Source organism: Chinchilla lanigera, unplaced genomic scaffold, assembly GCF_000276665.1.
Source record: "Chinchilla lanigera isolate Chin_1 unplaced genomic scaffold, ChiLan1.0 scaffold00027, whole genome shotgun sequence".
Taxonomy (NCBI): Eukaryota; Metazoa; Chordata; class Mammalia; order Rodentia; family Chinchillidae; genus Chinchilla; species Chinchilla lanigera.
This window is the reverse complement of record NW_004955428.1, coordinates 24,617,005-24,643,832: the sequence shown is the minus strand read 5'-3', so window position 1 is coordinate 24,643,832 and position 26,828 is coordinate 24,617,005. Positions and strand designations below refer to the sequence as shown.

The following is a 26,828-nucleotide window of genomic DNA, read 5'->3' as shown; positions in this document are numbered from 1 at the left end:
GACTCAGTTATAGGTTTTCATATGCCTAGTTTTGATAAAAGATCAAAAGCTTCTGGGTAAGAACTTTAAGATTTTCAAGCAACACTTTGGGACCTCGCAAGAGAGAATTACAGTGGACATTGAGAGATTAGTATACGGACTCCCACCTGAAGTGTGGAGGGAACAGCACATCTACACTTTCACTCTGTAGGGCACCGTGTGGCGAGACCTTATTTTAGGTCACTTAGACAAACTATTCTATAGGTTGTGAGCCTCAGGTACAGAGTGAGTTACTATAAAACCACACCATCAACACTCCCCACTGCAAACTGTTATTTGATTACTACCATCTACTATTATTTTTTGGCTTTGTTCTGATTATAAACAAACAGATTTGTAGGAAACAGTATTGTGAGGTCTTTAAACCAAAATGAAAGGGAAACAGTGGAAGCAGTTCAATCCTTGTGCCTGGAGATGCTTAAATCCATGTGTTTGGCTGAGCAGGAACATGGTCTTCATAAGTCATAATAAGTGATACAGATGTACAGACATAAAAACTTTTGTAGACACCAAACAATACTTTTAAATCCAAACATTTGTGAAAATGTATTTTTGGTCCTATGAGAGAATGACCTTATATCTGTCTGTTCTATGTTTACAAATTGAATTTTAGTTCCCTCCCAGAACAAAGAGTTATACATATGTTCATTTAAATAATTGCATGTTTTGTGGTGTATTCTGAATTATGCATGAATGATACATAAATGAAAAAAGGTAAGTTTTCATGGGTACAAGTTAGAATGCAGACACATGTGGAAAATGATAGTACACTGTGGATGTAATCATGGTATAATCTAAAAATATAAAATTACCTGCATTTAATACTCAGGTACTGATGACCTAATGGCACAAATCTAGGAGAGTTCTAAAACAATTTAAAGTACAAGTTAAGTCTTGTAAAGTTGAAGGTTTTAATACTTATGGAATTGGAGGGGAAATGAAAGTAGATTTCCATAGCTAGGTTGCATAAGTTTCAAAATTTATGACCTTGATGAATCAGCAAATGCCAATTCATACACAAAATTCATTGAAGAAGGGACAAAAAAATCACACTTGAAAGCAGCTCATAAAAACCCTGGAGATATAAAAATTATAGGTTAGTTGGAGAATTGCAAATAGTTTATGATTACTCAAATTTGGGACGCAGGTTTTAAAAGATTGCAGAAAAAGAAGCCTGGTAGTCAAAACCTCAGATCGTCAAGAACGTCATAGAATATATAATGGAGCTTACAGTTTTTTAGTTTATAGGAACATTTGAAGGTTTTTAAAATAATGAATGGTGTGGTCCCATTTAGAAGCTACCAAACTTATTCCACAGATAAAAGTGGATGCTTCGTTTTAGAGGTTGGGATGATAGAAGTCACGGAACTTGGAGAGAATGTAGCATGTGCCTACAATTAAGACTTAGTGTTTGGGCTACTTGATACCTGGTAATATTAGGAGGACCTCAAATGGCTGAACACAATTTCTTGTTCTTATTCTGCTCCTGTGGATAAGCTTTCCTAGCTCTAAGCCTTTCTGGCCAAATGGTCCGAAGGCAGTATCTAGTTATCCCTGAGCTGTGGTTTTGGCTTCCCTGCAATCCTGCAGAATTATTCAGACCAGCCAATTACATCTTCCTGTGCATGTATGAGTCACCTTACTCCCTGGCATCAAACTGCCTGCACCCCACAGTCCCTGACTGTTCACTCTGTCCCCAGGCAAGCACTCCATGTGAGTCTGAAGAGCCTGAGAAGCCTGTCCCAGCGAGTATGTGACTCGCAAACTACTTTGATGTCATCTACCCAGTGGCGGATGCTGTGTATCCAGCCATCTCTTAAAACCATAGAGTGGAAACCCTTTCATCAGCAGTAGAATAAATAGAGCTTAAAACAAGTGGGCATTGAGAGCAGAAGAGACAGCTCAGGGGCTGGGGGTATAGCTCAGCTGCACAAGTACAAGCGAAAAGTCCTAAGTTTGATCCCCGATACCATAAAAAAAAAAAAAACTGGAAGTGACAGCCCTGCTGTACAAGATGGTGGCCTTTAGCCACATGTGGCTATTGAATGCTTGAAATGTGGCAAGCCCAAACAGTTGTGTGCTGTAAGGATAAAATGCCAAATAGATTTTGAAGACTTAACGTGAACACAAGATTATAAGTTATTCAATAATAATTTTATTATTTTTGGCTGTTGATACAATATTTTGGATATATTATATTATATACAATATTACAATTACTTTCATTTTTCTGTAATCTTCTAAAGTGGCTACTACAAAGCTTAAATTACAAATAAGGCTTCCATTTGTGATTCACATTTTATTTTTATTGGGCCACTTGGTTTACTGAAAGGTAGTTAGGAAAAGTATAATTTGCGCCTGTGGAAGAGAGAGAAAAAATGAAAGTAGGTCTGGTTAGGTGTGGGCATTGAGAAGAAAAGAGGATTCAGGAGGAGCAGAAACTATGCCTTTATTCTTGCATGTGTTCAACTGAGCTGTCAGAAAGATATTTAGATAGAGGTGAACAGGTAAGGGATGTCATAGGTTGGAATTTATGGGTAGGTGTGGGATTGGAGGTGCTGATTTCAAATCATTAATTCTGACATCTAAAACCATTAATAAAAATTTTAGAATAGGAATGCAAAGTAAAATGACAAGGCTAGCAATACATATTAAGTTTAGGCAAATGATTAAGTAAATTGGACTGCTTTACACATTTTCAACACAACTCAGTGAACTTCTGTTGAACACCTATTCTGTGACAGGATTTGGTAATATATGACTTTAAAAATGAAAAACAGGGGCTGGGGATTTAGCTCAGAGGCACAGCGCCTGCCTGGCAAGTGCAATGTCGTGAGTTCGATTCCTGGTACTGGAAAAAAACAAAAAACACAAAACAAAACGAAAAACAGTAAAATTTTTGGAGTGTGAGTCAATTAATTATGTAAAAATTTAACTTAGGCCTGAAAGAACATATATTTGTCAAGGGAAAATGTAGAAGATATCCATGTTTGATATTAGCATATATGGAATATATATTTAAATACAATAAAATGTTTTCATTGATAGAAAGATTTTATTATAAGAAGTAAAATTAAATATAAAATTGTGTAGAGATTTGAATAAATTTTCTTATAGTTTTTAAGTATCGAGATTCTTTATCATCTATATCTCCATTAGGTACATAAACTTTCATTAAATTTTACCTCCATATTTTCACATATGCCTCTGTTAAATTTTTCATTTGCTTGAGAAAGTTGAAGATATAGAAAATCTAATATTCTTGATAGAATATCCGTTGAGTTGAAAGGAATTGATGAGATAGATATGAACAGTAGGTGGAAAGAGAATGGTCTAGTGAATATGTAACAAAGAAGTAGATAGAGAAACAGGATAGAGACCATATCTGAAGGACTGGGATGGAGGCGCCTTTGTGGAAATTTTGTCATCAGTAAAAGAGTAGACCAGGGCATGTTTCAAATTTACTTTTGGAATATATATATATATATATATACACACACACATATATATATATGGTTCATTAAAAGAAGTGGAAGAACATTTCTGTTTAACGAAAGATAGGGATGTTTGCTCCTTACATGTTGTTTTTATGTTTCAGCACAATGACATTTAGTATTGTACTATGTCATTTAAATACATCCTCATTTAAAACCTACAAAAGCCCAGGAATAATTATTATTTCTATTTTATAGAAAAAGATACTGTAGTTTAGGAAAGTTCCACAAATTTTCCAAGGCCACACAGCTAATGAGCGGGAGAACTGGGATAAGAACTCAGGTTTTGAAAACCCACATTCAAATCTGGGGTACTCTTTTATATTTACAACTCTGTGAGTATGTACCCAGTGAACAAAGGCCAAGGAAAGGAAAAGTAAGCAACCATTAATTAAATACTTGGATTTCAAAAAAGAAACATCACTCTAGTGGCCATACCAGCACTGTATCAGTTATTTTAACAATTTAAATTTTAGTCAATGCAGAGTTTTCTCTCCGCTTTCCCCAACTATTTCACTGCCTGATACTGAAAATATAATTTCGGTGGTCAAAAACTAGTTGAAAAATTTCAGGCATAAAACATATGCACACATACATATTTAAAATATGTATATATTCATGGCTAAGCTGTGTTCTTACATTTGAGAAAAGTATCCTGTTCACAAGGCTTTGAAATCATTAGCCAGGATTAATTTTGAGGTACTTCCATCAAGCAAATGATTAATGTTATACAGCCACCAGAAATAGATCTTTTAAGATATTATTCTAATTGAGACAGAGAAAAAGCTACATGAAGTAAATGTAAGGTGGTTTAATGAAAATTCAAATAAAATCTTTTATTAGACTAAATGCTATAGCTTTTGGGAAAAATACAGTGATAGAGCAAAAATTTTTCTCCCTAGCACTTTTCCTTTTTGCATATTTAATTCTCTTTGGACTGATGTGAAATGCAACCAAACTTTAATTTTGGATGACATTTCATATATAAATTTTAGAAACATATTAGATGAGCATATATGATACTTTGATGAAAACTTACAATCAAATACTTTTCTAGCCTTTTATCAAAGTGGAGTAATCAATAATGCTATTAGAGTTGGGATATTGGGGTAAAGAAAATAAGGACTGAAGACAAAAGAATTATCATCTTAACGGATTTGGGAAGTATTTCAAAAAATTTTAAAGTTATGCCTTTTAAGACCATAGGAGAGAATTAAATTGAAAAATTTAAATAAATATGTATATTAATCTCAGTGAACTATTTTGAAATGGGTAAAATTAGGAACCATTTTTCTTCCTTTTCTCTTCCTCCTTCCCATCTTTTCTTACTCCTTCCCGTTTTACTTTGTTAGTCCTGGGGACGGAATTCAGTGGCTCTCTTGTCATTCAGCTATGTCCCCATTCCTTTTATTTCTTTGCTTTTTTTAAAGGCAAGGTCTTGCTAAATTGCCCAGGCTGTCCTCAGCCTTGAAATGCTCTGGCCTCAGTTTCCAGAGTAGCTGTGTTACAGGTGAGCACCACAAAAGCCAGCTTTCTGTTGTTCTTTTTGTCAGGCTTTTTCCACACAAGGTTTTGTTTTGTTGCCTGGGTTGGCCCATCCTTAACTCTTGGGCTCAAGCAATCCTGCCTAGGTCTCCTGAGACACTGGAACTACATGTGCATGCTGTTGCAGCTGGTACAAGAAATTTTTAAAATTGAGATTTTCCTGATTTATTGTACTGCAGAGTCTTATAGTCCAAGGTCTCTCCAAGTTGTTTTTTTATGATGAATTTAAATTATGTAGGTAAAATATTTTTGTCTTCATTACCAAACTCAAAAAAGAAAAATATATATGTTGAATGAAATAACCAGGGGAGAGGAGAGAAGTGATGTTTAGGGAAAGTGTACTGTCAGACGTGATCAGTGACACTCTACAGAGAGGAAATGAGAAAATGCAGAAAATGACTTACATTATTAAGAATATGATGATGAGTTGCAGAATCATGACATATTAGGAGATATAACAGTATCTCCTCTGTATTCTATATATATTTATTTTCTCTCACTTGGGAAAAAATGTTAATCTTCATTTAAAGAAACAAGAAGAATATAAACTAGAGGAAACCAGTAAACAAGTCAGCTGAAGGTTAGAGCCTTAAATGCAAAAACCTGTCATCTTTATGTGGTTCCCGGGGTGCCCAGCTCACACGCTAACATAAGTGACACCACTGACATGAGCCCCAAGTTAACAGAAGAATCAAGTGTAACTGTGAGTTATACTGATTCTGAAGAAAAATATTACATATCCTGAAAGAAACAACAGCTTCTAGGTTTCCTGAGAAAGCAATTTCAGAAAAATAACCAAAAACGATAATGAAGTGTAAATTCAATGACGGGTTTTCAAATTAAAAGTGTAAAATCCTTGATTCTTTTTTAAAATACCCAAATTTGATTTGCTTGCTGAAAAAACAGAAAAAAAATAAATGAAACCAAAAGTCTTAAGCTTGATACTGAATTATTGCAAGCATAATTTCTCAAATTATAGGAAAAAGCATTTTATTTGCAGCCTATAGAAAAGTTACTCTGGAGGACAGATGGATTGATAGCTAATGTTACCAATGCAGTTTGATTTACTGTTCCATTGAAATATTACCTTCGTGTATCACTGAAAAGATTAACAAAACCTTAATATATCATCACTGACAAATGAGACAAAGATCCAACTAACATGATAACAACCTCCAAATAGGATAAGAACTCTAAGACAAAAGAGCATCAGTTCTCTAGAAATTAATATTTGGGTGACATGAATGAAAAATTGGTTCAAGTTAGAGAATAAGTGATATCTAAGAGGTAAATTTCAGATTGTATTTCTTTCCCAACATATACGTTAAAAACATAATCTTCTACATTAGTAGATGTACTAGTAAACATGAAAAAAATCCATGCTTTGAACAGATTGACATGTATTACACTAAAGGCGCAATGCCTCGGTATACCAGCAAATACATCTTGGTGTCTTCATCTCATATCATATCGATAAAGTTTTTCATTTCTAGGTTTAATAGTGAGAAAGTCTACAAATATTACATCATGGTTGAGGAGGAATGTCTGGATTAATAGTATAGTAAGATTCTGTAATCATTTAAAGACCATCTTATACATGACAGTGATACTATGCTGATTTGACCTCTCCATTCCCCCAGAATTCTCTAACAGATTTTATTGGAATCATAATGCCACATTCACTGAGAATTGCACTCCCTGTCAGAAGAAACAGTAATGTTAATGAATCAATAATATTTCCTCTTCTACAAGAGGAAGACAGATGAAAACCATGTAGGCTACAACTTCACAACTTCTTAGCAAATCAAAAAAAAGTTGGTTAAGGGGCAGAGCAACAAAGGAAAATATATGTGGGCTAAACAAAATAAACAACAATTATTGAAAACAAAGAGTATGAGAGTATATGATTTCTTTTCATAAAAAAGCAAAATTATTTTTAATCCAGGGTGAAAAATTTAGCCCTTAATTCAGATATTAAGTTACTGCTAGCTTCATTTGCATACACTTCAGTCCTTATCTTTTCCTCAAAATTTTAATTGGCCATTTGCATATCATCACCATTATTAGTCATACACTGATTTTCTGAAACTTTCTGGTTAACAGAGGAGTTGAGCTGTATGATAATCCCCACACTAGAAACTGGGCAATGCTACCAAACCCCACATTTTTTTATCTGAAAAGCTTACATAGGGATTGATGCTAATAATTGCCAATGCGTGCATATATAACAGCTTTCATTTTATGAAAAAGACTGAAGGAACTTTATTCAGACAGTCTCTGTTGACGATCATAAGTGCATTAAGGGATAAAGTTGTGGGGCTTGTGCGTTTCTACTCAAAGGTACAGTAAGTATGTTGAGAAGCACGGCCTGGTCTCAGCGCTATCTCACTTTCTGCAGCTCCTGTCTCAGCCAGGATGGCAGAGGCTGTCCCAGTCTGTGCAGCAGTTTGGACAGTTCCACGTTATGGTCTCGGTAGTAATTAGAGAGGAAACTTCTGGACTGTAAAACAACAGGACAAAGAAAGCTTGAAAGAAGTTAGCAGTTTATTAAACACAACCACATAATCTACAACTCCCATGAAAATTTATTACCACATAAGTGTCTACAAAATATTGCTTATTTTTTAACTATTGCTTAACTTTTACCTTTTGAAAATTTTGGCACAAGCATAGCTGATAAATAAAAATAGATTCAGGTTTGTCCTAACTGGCTTATCTACCATTGCAGCACATGTTTATTGCAGGATTCCTGTCAGCTACATAGAGAAAAAGCTAACGACAGGACTGTAATACTAGAGGGATTCTATGAGAATACAATTCTATAGGCATGAACAAGGTAAAAATGCACACATTTCCTTTTTTTTTTTTTTTTTTTTTTTTTTTTTTGGTTTTTCTCCGGTACCAGGAACCGAACTCACGACCTTGCGCTTGCCAGGCAGGCGCTTTTTGCCGCTGAGCTAAATCCCCAGCCCCACATTTCCTTTAAAGTGGGCCGATTGAATAAAAATTTAAAATGATCATGAATAATCATAAAATGGAAGTTGATGGTCACCAAAATATAATGTCACATTGCATAAATATTTTCTCTACTCATTTAGGACAAAATTATGCTTTTTAAATCATTAGCTGTTTTTTTGTTTGCTTGTTTTTGGTTTTTTTTGTAATTTCTATCCTCCTGGCCAACCTGCAGAGATTGACTGTTATGAGGCGAATGTTTTCGAAATTAATAGAATGTATAAATGGTTTTAGTTTCATGTCCACAATTTATTTATACAGATTTCTGGAGGGCAGGAAGTACATAATTGGCTTTTCTTTCTTGATGTCACTTGTTCATATTATATCTCAGAATGTAGTTCTGTCCCTGGTCAAACAGTGGAGATGAATCCTTTCCCCCTCTAAGTGCAGGTAGCGGTGGCTCGGAATGTTTTATCTGTCACATCCATGTTCCGTCATCTTTCCTAAACCCTCTCCAATACTTTCACACAAGTGGGTCTCTTTCTCCATAAAATTCCCCGAGCAGCATCTGTACACACTACAAAAATTGGTTTAAGATAACCAGATTTTATCTCGGACCACGTGCCAGGCTTCTCATTATGTTTCTTTTCTTAAACCAGATTGTCAACACTTCAAATTTACAATGAAATGCTTACAGGAGTAGGGGGAACAGCAAATGTTTTGTTTTCATTTTTGTAGATTAAAGTGATTTCTGAAACCCTTCTGAAATTATTGAGTTCAAAGTTGAACTTCAAGGACCTTCTGGTACTTCTGTCTCCATAGTAACTCGTGAGCCACTTGCGTCTTCTCTTTGCCCACCTGGTTGGAGGACAGGTGCTCAGAATATCTGGCAGAGTTGGCTGCTGCTGAGTTCCCAACGGCAGTGTAACAGTAAGACATTCTCCTCACGTATCGACACTTCTACTAAGACGCTTTTCTTTTTCCTTTGTGTAGTTGAGTTTTATGTATCCTATCATAAATCATTGACCGTAACGAATTTTATCCATTATATAATGCCCGGTTTCATAACTTCCTTGTATTCTCTCCATTATTTCAGTGTGTCAAGTGTGTGTAAGCATTGGATGTATGTGTTGAACGTATAATAATTGTGTTTGCACATTTCATCCCAAATCACCTTTTCTGATAAACAATTTAAGCAATTTGCTTATTTGGAAAGGAGTGACTTTGGGTAAATATTTGATTTACATTCCAAGAGGGAAATATTTCTAGGCATATATAGCAGTCCTTTCTCTATTTCTATCATCTTTTAGATGCATAAACTATTTTTTTATACTGGGACTTGAACTCAGGACCTTGCTTAACCAGGCAGGCACTGTGCCACCGAGCTTCATCCCTAGCCCAGACACATACACTATTGATTGCAAAGAGAGCAGGAAAAGGAAGAAAATTTCCATTACAAGTTTTAAAACAGATGTGTGCACAGATTTTTGTAGTAGTGATTCAGATTAGGAACATAATACCTCAGGATCCATGGGTGGATATTTTCGGCCTTTACTTCTTCCAAGACATTTTGTTTTTCCTCCTTCCAGTAGTTGACACCAAAAGCCCTTTTGGGGATCAAACCTACAATAGATAAAATGTAAGCAAATCATAAATTGCATATAGAATTTTTAGCGACAGGTTTAAATGGATAAAGAAAATGCACTTTTGTATGTTCGTTGCTTTGCTTTAATTTATTTCTATAGGTGTTCAACTGAAAGATTTAGAAAGGCTAATTGAGATTAAAGAAACTATATGTTATTGTATATTTTTAAGTTGTTCTACTCTAATGAAACAAGATTGATTAGGTCTTCAGTCCAACTTTTAGGTTGAAATTATTTCGGTTTTATATTTCATGTAGGAATCCATAAAAACTTCAAGGAACAAGCATCCAATAAATAAAGAACTTTTAGAACATTTTATTTTCTCATGGGTATGATTTCCTGATACCTTTCTTTGAAATTATTCAATAGCATACATTAAAGAGGTCAAATGTAATGTAGGTGCACGCCTCTGAAATAAGTATAATTAAACCTTCCAATTTGGAAAAGTACTGTATTCTTTTTTAGAATTCAGAACATTGCCAAGAATGGGCCACATGATTGTAATCATAGCAGTCAGGAAACAGGCGTGAAGATCACTGTGAGTCTGAGGCCATTCTGGGCTACATAGGAAGTTCAAGTCCAGCCTGAACTACACAGCAAGATTCTGTCTCAAAAAGCAAAACAAATTACCAGATATAAGCATGCAAAATTGGTCAAAATATATTTAAAAATTTCAGCATTAACTTTTCCTCTTTAAAAAGAAAACAAAACAAAAATATGTTTACACTTTTCAAAAAGAAGTTAGAAATGTAAAGGAATTATTTATTATATTGATTGTTGACAACAGGAGACGTAGGCAACACAAATGGTGAGTGGCGGATTAGAGAACTCTTCCTTTCTTTTGCTGAAGCTAGATAATCCTGTCGGATGATTTGGGTCCCTGTGCTCTTAAAGAAAATTCTAATGTTGTTTTGCTCCCTTGGCTGCACTTAGTTATGAAAGAAAGGATGTGTGGCCTAGTTATTTTGTTAAAGTCAAAAATTTATGAACTTTTGTTTGGGACTAACAAGAGAAGAAAAATGAAAGAATGAACCAGTAAGAAGGGAAATTTTAAATTTATTGCTGTGAGATTTGCTGTATGCATAAAACATTGAAAGGTTTGCATTTTTGTTGCTCAGCAGATGTTTTAGAAGGATGAAGCATAATTGACTGGGATGTAAAGCTAATTAGTTGCAGAATATTTTGTTGCCCTGGGCCCGTTCCTGTAATACCGGTGCACCTGCAATTTGCCTCTGCACATATGTGGACTCATTTAGGGTGAGAGGGAAATTTTCTTCACAGTTCCCTGCCCAGCCTATTATTAGAGACCTGATCCTGGCAGTCTAAGTTGTCCTAGTACATGTTATCAATTAAAATTAAATACATCACTAGTTAAATGGATAAGCAGAAGACAGAGTCATTTCCAACTGAACTTTTCAATCTGCTCCTTGCCTATCACAGTCCTTTCCTTAGTTTTCATTAATTTCCCAAGAGGAAAAACAATTCAGCATGCCGTGTGAAATGAGATGGGGAAGTCAGCATAACGGTGCCCCTAAACAGCATTTTGTGCTTTAGGATGAGAATATTTAACTGCTTTAAGGTGAAATACAGCCCTGGCTACAAAGCTGCAATATTTATCCACACCTTGAGAGCAACTCCTTTGTTCTCGGGTAGTGTGGAGGTCACAGGGTGGACTGCAATCTCCCCTAACTCTCCACAGCAGCTTTTATGAGGCAGAACTCCATACAACCATAGGAAGGAGAGGCATCTAGACTATGGAAATCCATTTTTAAAGATAGGGTTGTCGTAACCTTGAATCCACATTATTTTGCTACCCTGCCTTTGGTTATTGAACTGATAAGTTTTAAGTACCCTAAGTCTAACAAAAGGTATTTGTCTTCTCCAAGTTATATCAGTTCCTTGTTTTATGGTTTTGTTTTAGTGTGTATGAAATTGTGAATGAAGGCACAAAGCCGTTATCAAATAGCACACAACTTTAGGACATGAACTGGTTGGCATTTAACTTTTATTACCCCAAACATCATTGTAATTATTAATTTTTGTGATACGTGAGATGTGTTAACATCCATGTTTTAGTACTTGCTTGTAATCTGTCCTTCAAAAGTATGATTTCACAGGTCTATTGAACCATAAGCAACTATTCGTAGTAAACGGGACAGAACAATTATCTAAACACAGCTGAGAGTCAGGGGAAGGTGTGTCCACATCTGAACTTTTAATGCAAGGCACCGTACAGGAAGCTTTGTCCACTTAGTCAACAGGGGCATGTCTTGTGTTGTTGTTATTTCCATGTGAAGGTAAAAACTTCATTAGGGTGTGTTAGTGGGTGAGGAATGACTCAATCTTATTACTTCTTTCCTGTCCCTCCATTACCCTCTCTAATTGTCTAATTGCTGAGTCTAATTTGCTGTGAACTGGGAAATTACATAACCAGGCTTGTTAGAATTTTGTCTGAAATTTAATGGGTTTTAAATCCGTCCTTGTGGGAGAGGCTTTTATGAGTAAAGTATATGCCCTTTTGAAGTGTATTTTGGCTGCTCGCAGGTTTTATTTTTTGTTATTTTACTTTTTTACATTTTCCCTCATTTTCCATTGTCTGGATATATGGCTTTATTTTCCCAGGATGACTGCAGCAGTATCTCCTATCGCTCATGCTCTCCTATAAGATGACGCTGTCCCTGATCAAGAGGTAGAGTCTCATTTCCTGCCCTTGGGTTTGGACTGGCTTTAGTGACTGCTATAGAAACAATGCTGGCTGGCTCTCGGGGAGCACAGGCTCCCCGACATAGTCTCCCTTTTGGAACACAGCCACTGCACTGTGAGAAAGCCTAGTATGGCATGGCGGAGGCCACATGGACAGTCCTTTGATCCAGGAGCCAGATATCTAAGTAAAGAAGCTTCCAGATTATTTCAGACAGCAGCCCTTTGACTCATACTCAGAGACTCAAAGCTTCCCAGCTGTAGTCTCAGTTTTCATGAGCAAAGGCAAGTCATCCTTGCTCTATCCTAATTTCTGACCCGCAGAATGCAGGTACATAACACAATGGTGGCTATCATATGCCAGTAGGTTTGGCATTTGCAAACCATGAAAAAATAGAAAATTGGAACATTATATGTGATTACATTTGGTTATAAATAATTTAATATAGAATAAGACATACACATACTTCTTTCCTAATTTTTCCGTAAATGCTGATCACTTTCAGAAGAAAAGATGGTCACTGGTACTTCATTTCTAAACTACAAATTACTCAGAAGAGAGTGTATTTTTTCCACCTTTGTAACTTCAATTTCTAGGACACTTTCTGCACAAACAGGTATGTAGAAAGTTTAGTTAACCAAAACTGATATTTAGAAAAAGCTGACAAGTAGCAGCACTTATCCTAAGAGAAAATATCTATGATGCTTTATAAAGATGAATCATTCCTGGTACTCAAAAAGGAGATGCTACATGAATAATGATATTTCTTTAACTGCTTTTGAGTAGCAAAATGAGTATAAATTCATACATAGTATTAATGATGTTATACACACACCTACCCATGATAATTTATGATGGCAAATAATTGAAATGAAATCAAGCATGAGAATAGACTCACGTTAGTGCTTCAGAGTAATTATAATGAGGTGTAACTCCCAGAAACTTCTGGACTTCATCCATCACAGTAGCTGGGTCAGATCTCAGCTGCTGTCCATCAATAATTAGCAACTGCAAAGTCAAAAATAGTCACCTTATGAAGAACAAAACTAAATTGAATGGACTGAGCTGCCTCCCTTGGTATGGCATTAAATTAGGTCAGTCTGAACAGGAAGAAAACATGCACTATTTAGAACACAGTTGTTTATGATTCTTGTGTCCTTCCACATTAAAAATAATTAAAGTTTGCCGTGGGCAATTGTTTTATGTGTCTGTGTGAGTTATTAAGTTAAACCCCCTAACATCCTTCAGAAAAAAAAGTAGAGATGGACAGAAATCAGAAATAAAGATGGACAGGCCCTTGATTTTTCCATCTACAGGATGATTAGATAACTAGCCATGCTACCAAATCTCATGAGCTAATCTTGGAGACATGGGCTTAGAAATAATGGTCATTCAGATGATGACCCATCTGTTCTTTCAAACTATGACAGGGGATAGGGGATCATATCACTGCCTGACTTTACAACTTTGGTTCACTACCCTCGAATACCAGATTTGTCTGAGGGACGTTTAAAAGATAAATCTATGCTGAAGTCCACTTGTTGAGGCTTTAACTGGCCCCTGAGTGATAATGAACACTTACTTTTCCTGAAATCTTTTTTTATGATTCTATCCCACATTCCAGGAGCTGTTACAGCACTTCCCAACATGGCACACTGGTGTATGAGCTCTTTCCATCCTTAGCAAGGTGCCACAAGATAGACAACAAGTGGGACTCTGCACATTGAGTTCTAAAAACTATGTCTGAGGAACTGTTCTACTAGTTGTTTTGAACTGCTGCCTGAAAATCATGTGAGATCTCTTTCTGGAAAAGGTCTCACTTGGAGGCAAGCTACTATTAAAAGAAGATACCAAGAGTGTGTTTTAGAGCTATTTACCAAAACTTTAATGATAGTGAAATTTAACCAGGAATGGTGGTGCACACCTGTAATCCTAATGCTCTGGAATACTGAAGTAGAATGATTCCAAGTTTGAATCCAGCCTAAGCAAATGATTCCTAAGTTTGAACTCTGACTTAGTGAGATCCTGTCTCAAAATAAAAGCTAAAAAGGGCTGGGATATAATGGATAGGGAAGACTCTAGATTCAAACTCCAATACCAAAATAATTAGTGAAATTTAAAAATGTAAAAATTCGCATTTCTTCTTTCTTTATCATTATCTCTGATGATAAGTTGCTATCTGTGGAAATATTGATTTGCAGTTTGTATTTGTTAGTGCAACACAATTATGACATAGCAGACAGCAAATAATAATTTTCAGAGCATTACCTGAGAAGTAGCAAAGTAGGTTAACCACCTCTCAATGTGAACTGCATACCACCCCGGTACCAGGCATCTCCTCTGCAAAGTTTTTAAGTCGGATGGGGCCCAATGTCCTGTTGTAATAACTTCGTAGAAATTAAATCTCAAGGCAGCTGGATCTTCATGTGATCTCTGGTGCTGCAAACAAAAATGTCAAATATGAGGTTGTTCTTTTTTTTAATGTTTGTAGAGGTATGGGTCTACTTCACAAAATAATAAATAAAATTAATTGATTTTAAAAGATGATAAAGCAATTGGTAAAAACTGCCTGTGTTTAAAATGAGCACTGGAACATTGCTTTACATATTTTAAAGCATTCTGTACATATCAAGCGATAATGAAGATAAAATTGTGATTATATTTAGGTCTGGGATGTTTAGGTTTAAAGCGGAGATGGAGCGCAAGCACATTCTTCATGAGTCTTTTTAGTAGGGAAATAATGTCAAGGAGCAGAAAATGAAGCTGGATGAAAAGGGATTTAGCTGAGTAGGAATGGGTTTACATATTGCTTCTCTTATTGTTTCATTACAGCTTCTCCTACGGGGTTCTGACTCTTCCTCAATTTCTCTGTGTAGCAGGTGCTCCAGGTACGTGAGAGCAGATGCTTTCCCAGTGCTTGCTTATCTGTCATGTTCAACTGCTGCTGCCCAGGGCCCTTCACTCTCTACTACTGCAAAGTCCCAGGCATGGCTTCATTCCTAATTTCAGTACCAGCTCTTCTGAGTCTTTCATGCCAAACCGTCATAGGTCAAGCAGGAGAGAGCCCAACGCAATGAGAGATGAACTCAACATCAATGAAATACCACAGCCATTTATTAGGCATCTCTCTAGAACAAAGAGCAGAAATTGATTTTAGAGATAAAAAGGTGTAAGTGAGACACACTCATTTTCTTCAAGGAAATCAAATCTAGTGTGAAAGAGGCCAAAGTAATAGATTGTAAGAAATTCCTATGTCTGAGTGAGGTGTAAGTTTTCGATTTATGGCCAATGAGAGATTAGTTCTGATGGACACACAAGAGGACCTTTTTCAATGGGCAAAGTTATTGAGCTAAAATTTAATGAGAAAGATTTTGATAATTAGAAAAAGAGTAAACGCAAATGAAACCTAAGAAAACCATATTATACTAGGTAAATCTGAGGGAGGATGGATGACGTGTGTGTGGATAAATAAATGGCACTGTGTGATATCTAAAAGAGAAAATGAAGACATTTTGGTGAAGAATGGGGATGGAAATATAGCAGGCTCTGACCTTGTTGTATAATAAGAGGGTGGGTATGCTAATTAGAAGCAATGTAGAGAAAAATAACGATGATGAGTCAAGCAGTGGTTAATGGTTAAAGAGTAACTAGTAATGGCAGATTGATTGGAATAATAAAAAGTCTTATTATTGTACATTTACTGACTTTGCTGAATATATACAGATTATATAATCTGCTGAATGATGCTGAATATATACAAATAATAATTCACTTAATAAAATATATAGAAATTACATAATTTAAATAAGAATTATAAACATACTATGTACATACAGTATAAATAATGCAAAATTTTTTATTATAAGCAGTGAAAATATGGAACTGTAGTTAATCTGTTCTATAGTGACTTGTACCAGTTTAGCACCAACTTTTCTTTATTTTCCTGAACCTAAGAAGATTAACGTAAAAATATGACCAGGAAGTCACAAAGGGACATGTTTTATAGGAAAAAACAGCACTTTAGTTCCTCTGCGAGGCCCATTATAAAAATGTGGGGTAGAAATTACAGTGGCAGGTGACATTTGTAGGAGTTTCTGAATTACACCTGCTGAATTTTGGATTTATGGTATTTACTGAATAGACAGTTCTGGCTAAATAATAGGCTACATTATTTTGAAATGTGGAGCACTTTGGGGCCCTATTCTCAGCAATATGGCAATAAAAAGTACTACCAGAAAAAAATAATTCCTTTCAAACCTGTATTTTCAAAGAATTCATTTGAAAAATCAGGCACAGAGAAGCACTCACATTATATAGATTCTATTTTATTTAAGTGATTTAATCTAGGTGAAAATCAGATTCATTTAAACCCACACTAGTGACAATGTCTTCTGCTAGGAAAAACTTCACCATTATCCCAAATATTTAAATCTAAAGCTCATAATTAAGGTTTACCATCTTTGTGCTTTTGGCATTTATAAAAAATAAATTTTTCTTGCTTTGCAATATGGGTTTTTATAAAGTAGGAAAGACACACTTTCTGTATCTTATGGGAAAAACTGATTCACGCATTCTGTTCCAAGTGTTGGGTTTGTGCACTCATGCAATGCGAGTGTTTCCCTGGAATCCCCAACCACTTTTAAACCCAATTTGCAATGTCATATTTTTCTCTATCAGCAATGCATATTTATTTAAGAAATTTTGAAATGTAAGAAAAAGGAGATCGATTTTTAAAATTGTTATTTTATATCCCTAAAACTTCCCTTTTAGTCATTTTTACTCTGCCATTGATTTCCATACGCATTAAGCAACACATACACAAAGTGCACTTACATGTTTGGGATTTTTGTGTGTATGTATATATATATATACACATATATTATTAGCATAATCCAAGGTCACCAATTTTAGTTAAGCTATCCCTGCTTTGTGTGTGTGTGTGTGTGTGTGTGTGTGTGTGTTTCAGACATGGTTTCATTAAGCAACACATACACAAAGTGCACTTACATGTTTGGGATTTTTGTGTGTATGTATATATATACACATATATTATTAGCATAATCCAAGGTCACCAATTTTAGTTAAGCTATCACTGCTTTGTGTGTGTGTGTGTATGTGTGTGTGTGTGTGTTTCAGACATGGTTTCACTATGCAGTTCAGGCTGGCATTGAACTCATTTTGTAGTCCAGACTAGTCTCACACTTGCAGCCATCCTCCTGCCTCAGCCTCCCGAATGCTGGCATATAAGCATATGCCACCAAGGCTTTCACTGTTATAGGCAAGTTCGTGTTCCTTGGTTCAGCTTCATCTCACTCATTCTAATGATTTCAACCACCTCCCCTTTTCTCTTTGCAGAATGCTACTTCCCTGGACAATTATCCTCCTTTTCATCAGGTTAACTCATTGTAGACATCTCCCAGTACGGACCATCAGAGTCATTCAATTTCTCTATGTCAGGCCTTTAAATTTACCTTATTACATCCATCCTGTCTTCTGTTCCTCAAATTTCAACTGAAGACTTCTTAGACAACTGGATCTGGTGTAATCTATGAGTTTGTGTCAACAAAAGATGGCCTCTTTATTTTCAGTAACCTCTAAATGGAATTCAGCTTTTTCTTTAATTGTGAATATGGACGATCAAAACAATACTTCTTGCAGCTGTGATTCTGCTGCCATTAGAAATCTGCTGTTTTTATATCACATCATGGGTGTTTCAGATTTATGAAGATGAGAAAATTCTAATAGTATAAGATGAGTCTTTACAACTTGTCATTTAATGTAAGAATATTTGTAGTTTAAAAAGTATTCTGATAATCTCATTTTACTAAGTTTTCTTCTTCTCAATTGTATGTATTTAATTTTAACTGTCATGATATATTCTGTTTATTAACTACTTACTGTCACCATCCTTTCCTGGAGCTTCACAGGGTTGATTCCTCCTTTTTGCTCCTCAGCTTTTACTTTTTATTTTCTTGGGAAACACTCCATCTTAACCTGAATAATCACCGCCGCTCAACAAGCTCACTTTTAACTCCTGTGTGGTAAGCCTATGTCATGTTTCAGAATCATACTTCTGGGGTTTTCAGCAAAGGTTGCAACTACTCCTTTCTTCCTCTTACTTGATCCTCAACTAAATCCACCTGGCTCTGTTGCTGAGGGCTTCACTTCCTTCTCCATCTTCCAGCCTAATGAAAATAACCCAGTCTGGTTTTGCTTGACTGCCTGACTTTTAGGGATCTCTTTGGCACTGTCACGACCTCCACTTAGCCTCCCCTTGGATTCAGTATCAATGGAGCCCAGGTTTCTTCTCTGTATAAGGACTGTGCACTAACCTTGCGCCGCTAGAGCATTTCTTCTACTTTGGCTGTATTTGTTTCTCTCTTGCTACCTCATCCTGCTCTGCACTTTTAATCTCTAACCTCTCTCCTTAGGTGATTTCCCAGTATATGTGACCATGGCTTAATGTCTCTGATTCACAAATTTCTGTTTCCAGCTCAGACGTCATTCCAGAGTCCAGCAAACTCTGCTGTTCATTCCCAGTACTGGAGGGATCTATGTATCATGACTGTTATTTCTGAAGCCTGCCACTTCTCAGCACACCAGAGACCTCCTGGGTCCTTCTTCAGTGCTTCTTGTTGCATGGGAACATGTGGCCATGTTACAGTTGCCTAGGTTTGAAGGAAACTTGGCTATTATTGATACTTCCTCACCAAGTTCTGTTGTTTCCTATCCCTAAACTCTCACTAATACCTTTTACTTCCTTCAGCTTCTACTTGAGGCAGGGCATGGTGGTGCATGCCTCTACTGGGCAACTTCCCCAAAGTGTCTAAGACCTCTTATTACAGTGATCCATGCATACCCATGTCTCCCCCAGCACAACTCCTAATAGCTAAATCCTGGAAGCCTGTATCATTCAGCAGATAAATGGATAAAGAAAATGTGTTATTTATACACGACAGCTCTACTCTGCTACAAAGAAGGATAAATTTGAGTCATTTGTAGGTGAATGGATGTACCTTCAGTCCATTATGTCAAGTGAAATAAATCAGCCACACAAGTTTGAATATGGTAGAGTTTCTCTTACATGAGAAACTTAAAGCATAAACGAATTAAAGAGCAAAAAAAAAGATAATAGAAAATAGATTTTGCTCTTAGAAAATAGAATTTCCCTTTTGCAAAAGGGAAATTAACAAATAGAGGGTGGGCGAGGGGACAGTGGAATGTAAAAAGAAATTAAGAATTAAGTATAAAGAATTAAATTGTTGTATGTACAGGTACCAACTACCTACAGGGGATGTATTCATTATGTACTGCAAACGTGAACCACAAAGAACCTGGCCGCCACGCGGTGGCCCCCCGTGCCTCGGCCGCATTGCCTTCCCTCCCCATCCTCCCTCTGCCCTCACACATTAATACCGCTCATCCTTCAGCTGAAAGCCTCTGTTTTATCTTTCAAGAGGATGTTCTTAATAGCACCTTAAATATTTCTTCATAGCACATGCACAAATATCTGTCTTTATGATTTATATCTATCAATGGATTAGAATAAGCACACTGCTCTAATTTGCACTTTATTGATTAAAACCACAATTAAATGTAGCTGCACAGTATTCCATTTCAGCCCTGCACAAGTCTAAATTACTGATCACTTAAACGTCTTTTTGTTGTTATTTTTCATAGCTAGTGCTGGAACATGCATAAGTATTTGTGCTTTCCTTTGAAATTTTCCATATGATCAACTCCAAAAATGGAACCACAGTTAATGGAATCTTACATACTTCTTGCTACTATTATCATCAGCTTTCTGAAAATATTCCAAAATGTAACCTTTTATTGGAATGCATAAGAACCTTTACCCACATATTCTGGCCAGTAGAGAAACATCATAAATTTTGCCAGGATATTAATACCAATTTATATTTTGTAAATGCTTAATTGGTGTGATCGTCTTTCACATAAATGTTGAACTGTTGCTTTTTGTGTGTATGGTTTTCTATTTGTGCTTTTCATTAATTTTTCCCATTTATTGGCTGAGATTTGAGTTCTTTTTTTAACCAATTTTAAGGAACACTTTATAAACTACGAGCATTAAGCCGTTTACTCTGTGTTTATTATAGATACCCTCTTTAGATATTGACTTTTAATTTTATTAAATTTTTATGCCAATATTTTATAATTGCTGATACAACCTATTAATTCTTTGATATATGTTTTTTTTTTGTTTTATGGTTGGAAGTCCTTGTCCAATATGATATGAGTTAAATATTCAGTTTTTTATATGTATGTTTTGATTTAGTTTACATATTTTTACACTTGATGCTTTAGTGTGTCTGAGTTTAATTTTGGTGATTTACTGTCACCTACATTCAAGCTACCACTTAATGCTTGTAGCAGTATTTTACTTTCTCATACCTGGTACCACGAATATGCTCTGTCTGAAGGGTCAATGAGGATGGTGATGATCTTGGCTTTGGGGACAAGAGATGCAGCTCGCTTGGGGGCATCTTCTGAATGGAAGTAATTAGCACTCTTCTCGAATAGAAAGTCATTTGTAATGTTGGATGGAGTAGGAAAAAAGTCCATATACCTGGAAGCAGAGCAATAATTTTGCTCACCATTTTCTGAATAAGAAGTACTTTAAATATTTTTACATTCATTTGTACCAGTTTGTAATTATTCATTTATATCAGTTTGTAATTATTCCGCTATAAGCAGTTAAGTAGTGGATATTCCATACACTTTAAATATGGTAACAACCCCAAATATTATTGCTCTAATAACTCATCTTGGCAGTGAAAGGAGTGAGATGGAATAAGTGCTCTGATAAGGAACTAACAAAGTACTGGAGATTTGAACTGATATTCTGTGCTACTGAAAGCCAAGTCCAGAAATACTGTTTACTTCTGGCAAACAAAAATTACATCATTTTGCTTAACTGATTATTTTTAAAAAGAAGTGTGCTTGCAAATTTGGATGCAGAAATCCTTAAGGTGAGATTAAATTTCACAAGACAGAAAGACATGTAAGTCAAAACAGCTATAAAATACTAAACAGATTAAGGAATAGCTGTTCTCCTTTTTGACTTCTGCATAATTTGTGGTGCATGTGGCAATGCGAGCACATTATAGTCTATCTAGAGTAATTAAGTGGATATTTCCTGCCAGTTGAGCCTGTGGTGCCTCGGTAGGTTCACTCCTCCATATGCTGTCGGAACGTTCCTCTGCGTGCAGATTATGGAATCAATATGTTTGGAGGTTAATTCAGTACAAGGCTTTAATTATGTGTGTAACCCTCCTTACAGCTCATCACTTCTCTAACCCTCAAATGTTCTAGAAAGAAATAATGAGAGCAATTAAGAATTCATATAAGACTCTTATTTTCCTCTTTGACATTTGTTATTATGTTTCCCAAATGTAGAGTGCTGAAGAATCTCATCTATATTCCTGCCTAACAATCTGTGTTCCATTTGAGCTCACAGATAAAATTGTCGTTCTGTCTCTAATAGCTTGTGCGCAATTCCAAAACTTCTTTAGCCTTTGGAGAGTACAGTAGGGTAGTAGCACTCTAGATGTGGAGTGGATACATCTCTACTTATGACAGGGGGCCAGATCTGCTCAGTGGATTACCCTTACCTGACCCTTCCGCTAACTGCATCTTAAAGAATGGATCTTTTGTGGAAACAGGTGTACGTGATGATGACACACAGTTACACAGTTACCACACATGTGTATATCAAGGAACTTTTCCTTATATGAGATTTGTTTTGTATAAATGGGAACTTGAAATTAAAATCAGAATCATATTTTCTTGAGAATACTGGGAGAGAACTAGAAAAAATTCACCAGATTAAAGATCATGTGCTATATAAAATATATTCACTTTTGGCTTATAGAAAATATTGTGACTTTTCATAATTTATCAAGTGCTAATTAATATTCCTTCCATGTGTGCATGTGACCAGAATTGCTATTATTTGCATGACAAACATCAGCCTACATTGTAGCACAATGCACTGTTTATGTGGTTAATGAAGATACATGTTGCACTGTGTAAAATAAGCAGTGAACTGATTTATTTGTTTCTTCAAACATCATTGTGAAGACAAATTATGTGTTTGGTAAAAAAATTAGGCATTGCAAAATAATAGTGTGTTTAAGAAGAATTTTTAATATTCTTATGAATAATTTTGATGAAAAATATTCCATAACGTTCTTCATTCAATCATATTAACTTACCAGAAAAATATTATCATTATTGCACTATCCAAATCAAATTATAGGCAACACTGATTAAACATATCATCATTATAAATTAATTTCTAATTCACTGTGGTAGAGTTGAGCATAACAAATTTATCCTGTAATTATGCAGTTGCCACGCATACGTCTATAATTGCTGAGCAGTGGTAGAGCACACGTTAATAATGAAATCTATTTTTTGTTATTTTTCTTACCAGTCAATTCCTTTGTGATAGTTGTTGCCATTAAAGAATTGAACTTCTTCAAATGTTTTGGGGCTGGGAAAATTGCTGATGATGGAAGGGTGCATAAGAAGAAATAAGTAAAGTGCAGTTGTTCCTATCACACAAAAAGAAGATAAAGGTTATATGATAATAAAAGAAAAGACAACATGTCTCATTTTTGCTCAAAAAGACAAACTTTTCAGTGTCAAAACATTTTCCTTAGCATCCATTAGGTACATTACATGTAATAACAATCCAGTTGTTCTTGTATTTGTGTCTGTGTTACTATTTTTTATGGAAGAATCAGATTTAATATTAGTACGTAGCTGAAGTATAGCAGATCTAGCTAGGGTGAAACTCCACAGCAATATGATTCAGTTTCCCTTCTGGAGTCATGTGAGGGAGTAAGGCTTTAAAGTCATGGCGGTGTCTATATTTTTACTTCTAGTATTAAGCATGGTGTCCAAATTCGTGAGTTCTCAGCTATCATTTAAATTCAGATTATGTAAATGAAGCTGTTCAACAGATGTTGACATATCACCCTTTGGATAGCTCTGGAGTAATGATTGGTGATAACTATTGATTAAAAATACATGTGTTGCCCTCAATAAACAGAAAGTCCCACGTGGGTTGGGTCAAGAGCAGAGCTAATAAAAAGTTTGAATACAGGCTTGAGTAGCTGAAGGAAAGAAAGTAACAATGGATGGGGACATATGAAAACAACTAGAATGGGGAGCTCCCAGTTTAACAATGTGGTAAAATCTAATAAATGCCCTTCATGGAAGAATTATTATGAAAAAAAGATATTTTTAAGGAAATGACAATTATAAAATCAAATCTCACAAACTCAAGTTTTGAAAAAGAGAAGAGAGAAGTGCTTAAGAACTGAATTAGAACAGTCAAAAAATCATTGCAACTATGCTGAAAAACACAGGTGTAAAAGTTAGGAAGAATGAATAGAATCTTGAAGAGCTGATCTGATTTGCTCTTGAAAATAATGAGTCCAAAATGGAAAAAAGTGTGAGTAAGGAACAAACATTTTCAGAGAGAGGAAATGAATTAAGGACAGAGCAGTAGCCATAAGGGAAAGTGCAATCCAGAGGGATCTTTTAAATAACTTTTATTTAATTTGAGGGTTCCATAACAGTATTTAAATTATAATAATAATAGGCAGATTGGAAGAGGGGGTTGGGACTATCAGGGTGTTGAGAAAATTGATAGTTTAATATTCTTAAGGTATTGGATACAAGTGAATCCAGGGCACAGATAAAGGAATATTTTAGAATTATTACTGAATGTCTATTAACAGGTATTTTATAAGCTCATTCAGGAGTATGAAGAAGTGTTTAATCACACCAGGGGTTATGGAATTGTTCCCGGTTCTCCTCTGGGCTGCAGAGAGGCAGCGCTTTTCTGTTCTGACCCTTACAGCTCCATGCTGCTGGGAGCTGGGGGCATCAAGGGTCCTCCAGCAGGAAAACGAGACTGGTGACACGGGGCTTCCTAGTCACCTCATCAGCAGGAAAGTCAGGACCCACTACTTCAAAATGTGTGTAGTTTATTATCACCTATGTTTTCATCAAGCTTGTCGTTCATTTTTATCCAATTTCTCTTCCATGTAAATATCTTGTGAAGGAAGAGAAAAAGACTTCAGCCTTTGTCCTAGTTTTCCCTCCTCAGCCTTACTGTACAATGAACTTGCTTTAGTTTTGATGTACCAGAGCAAGCCAGCCAATCAGAAGATAATACTGACAATGGAAACACTGAATTTGTGGAAATTTTAAGGCCAATGAATAATGCTTTGGGAACGATTGTGGTAAATTTAACCCTCTTAGAAACCCTCTTGTGCCTTAGTAATAGTGAAATTTGACTCTGAATGCTGAAGGATGCAGAGCTGTTGGAAAGAGCCCAGGAAGACTGTGGTTCGAACTCTGCTCTAAGTGCAGGGCAGTGGTCATGCCTGCGCACTTCTGTCCTCTTTGTTCTTGTCCCCAATTCACTGCCACTAACAAGAATCCCTCTAAAATTCAGCAGTGTTCTCCTCTTCTCATCTCGCAGCAACCGAGAGAAGCAGAGTTTGAGGAGCCGTATGCATGTCGTGTTTGCTAGAAAGGGTGCCTGTACAATGTTGTTGAAAGGCAACTATATTTAATGCCAGATTTTAGCATTTATCTGTGACACCCTCCAGGGAATTTACGGTGGCTGGCAGTAGCAGAAGCTTTGCCAACTATAGCAATATGAGAAAGAGAATATAACTTCAGACATCTATGACTGGATTTAAAAATTATTACAACCATTTCAGATTAGAATATTTCCGTGGCACATAAAATATTATCATCCAATTTCTTTGTTTTAACTTACTTTCTTGTTTGTCTTGGGAAAGCCAAAACCAGCTAAGAACTTTATCACTGCCATTCTGGTAGGGCAAATATTAAAATCTCAAGGTATAACTTATTGTCTTTATAAGTACAAACAACAAGGAGGGAAAACAGATTCATAGTTACGAATGCATAATTTTCTAGCAGAACTAAGAAATAATAATGTTCAATGACAAATGATAGACGATATGTCTTTAAATTTTTCACATAATTTTACAACACAGAAATTTTTTTTTCTAGCATTCATCCTAGAGTTCGCACTCCTTAAAGGGAGTAGGTAGAAAATTAATGCTCATTTTAAATAACAACAGAAAAGGGGAATAGCTGAAAATATGTGTTGCTTTTGTTCCCTCCCTGCACATGTTAGCTTGCTATTGTAATACAATTTATATTCCTTCTAGAAGAAAGGATCTCAACACCAATATCTAATAGTCTGAAACTTTAGCCCCCAACCTTGCTGCATCACAGATATCTGCAGGGGGCAAGCTTATTTACTGTGACTGTTTGTGTTATGGTTTGGGCACTCTCTGATGAAGACTGCTGGTCAAAGTAGTGAATTCAAGATACAGCAACTCAATAAAAACTTTAATTAATCAGGACATGAGCAAAGTGTATAAAACCGTCACATACCAAAGAGAGTATAAAATATTCTAATTGAAAGTGTCATCGCATTGGTGAAATACTCTCTCTCCTTTGCTCCATTCTTACACAGTTGTCCTTCAGTGCGTGAGAAAATACCAAGGAAAAGTTGTCTGGTGAACTTTAGGTGTATCAATAAAATAAGCCTAAACCATAGTCATACTCAGTGAATATTGTTTTGGAAACACACACACACACACACACACACACACACACACACACACACACGGAAATGTGTGAAAGTAACTGTGGCAATGTCTCTGAACAAAAATCAATTCAAGGTTGATGTGCATTTAAATCTGTCCAAATCACTTTTCTATAGTTAATTTGAGTTAATTAGGAAAAAATAGCAAAAGCAAAAATTGAAAATCAACGCTCACGATTGTGAGAAACACAAGATTTTTCAAAATCTGACGTGCTATTGTTTAGATTTAACATCTTCCCCCAAAGGCTCTGTGTGTGGAAGGAGTTGATCGCGGCACGCTGCTCTTGTCAGTGAATGCACCTGTGGATGAGTTTGGTAGCCAGACGTGCTGTTGGGAGTTGGGCCCCAGCTGGAGGGGGTTATCGGGGTGTGGCCTAGAACGGTGTATTCTTGTCCCTGGCTCCTCCCGTCATTGTCTGCTTCCTGGCTGCCAAGGGTGGAGCATGTTTTCTTCTGCCATGACGCTGCCATCCTGTTTTTCCCTTGGAGCCAGGTGACCATGGACTGAAACCATGAATGTAAATAAACCTCTTCCAAGTTACAGGTGTCCAGCATTGTGTCACAGGGAAGGAGAGTGAATGTGTATGTTGAAGGTGTATCTTGAACAGGTGAAAATCTATTGTTAAAGCATAATCAATTGTTAAGTCTAATCAATGGCAACACTAGAGTCCTTAAGGTCTGTGGCATCAAGATTCTTAGTGGGGAAGAGAACCCGCTTAACAATGAAATTGGACAAATGGGTAAGAATTTCGTGACATAAAACCTAA

The 26,828-nt window shown here is 36.0% G+C and overlaps 1 protein-coding gene across 5 annotated transcripts in view; it reads right to left on the bottom strand.

Moving 5' to 3' along the window:
* Positions 1–7,277: 7,277 nt before the first annotated feature.
* Positions 7,278–26,828, bottom strand: part of Ndst4 (N-deacetylase/N-sulfotransferase (heparan glucosaminyl) 4) — a 259,969-nt gene continuing 240,418 nt past the window's right edge. For 4 of the 5 annotated variants that reach the window (XM_013515257.1, XM_013515260.1, XM_013515259.1 and 1 more), the window contains 6 exons: positions 22,831–22,954; positions 20,790–20,964; positions 14,646–14,816; positions 13,276–13,385; positions 9,554–9,656; positions 7,278–7,578 (listed from right to left, as the gene is read on the bottom strand). In XM_013515257.1, the coding sequence (XP_013370711.1) occupies positions 7,459–7,578; positions 9,554–9,656; positions 13,276–13,385; positions 14,646–14,816; positions 20,790–20,964; positions 22,831–22,954 (803 nt within the window). In that variant the 3' untranslated portion in view covers positions 7,278–7,458. The remainder of the gene's footprint in view (positions 7,579–9,553; positions 9,657–13,275; positions 13,386–14,645; positions 14,817–20,789; positions 20,965–22,830; positions 22,955–26,828) is intronic. The other variant, XM_013515258.1, reaches the window with a different exon arrangement.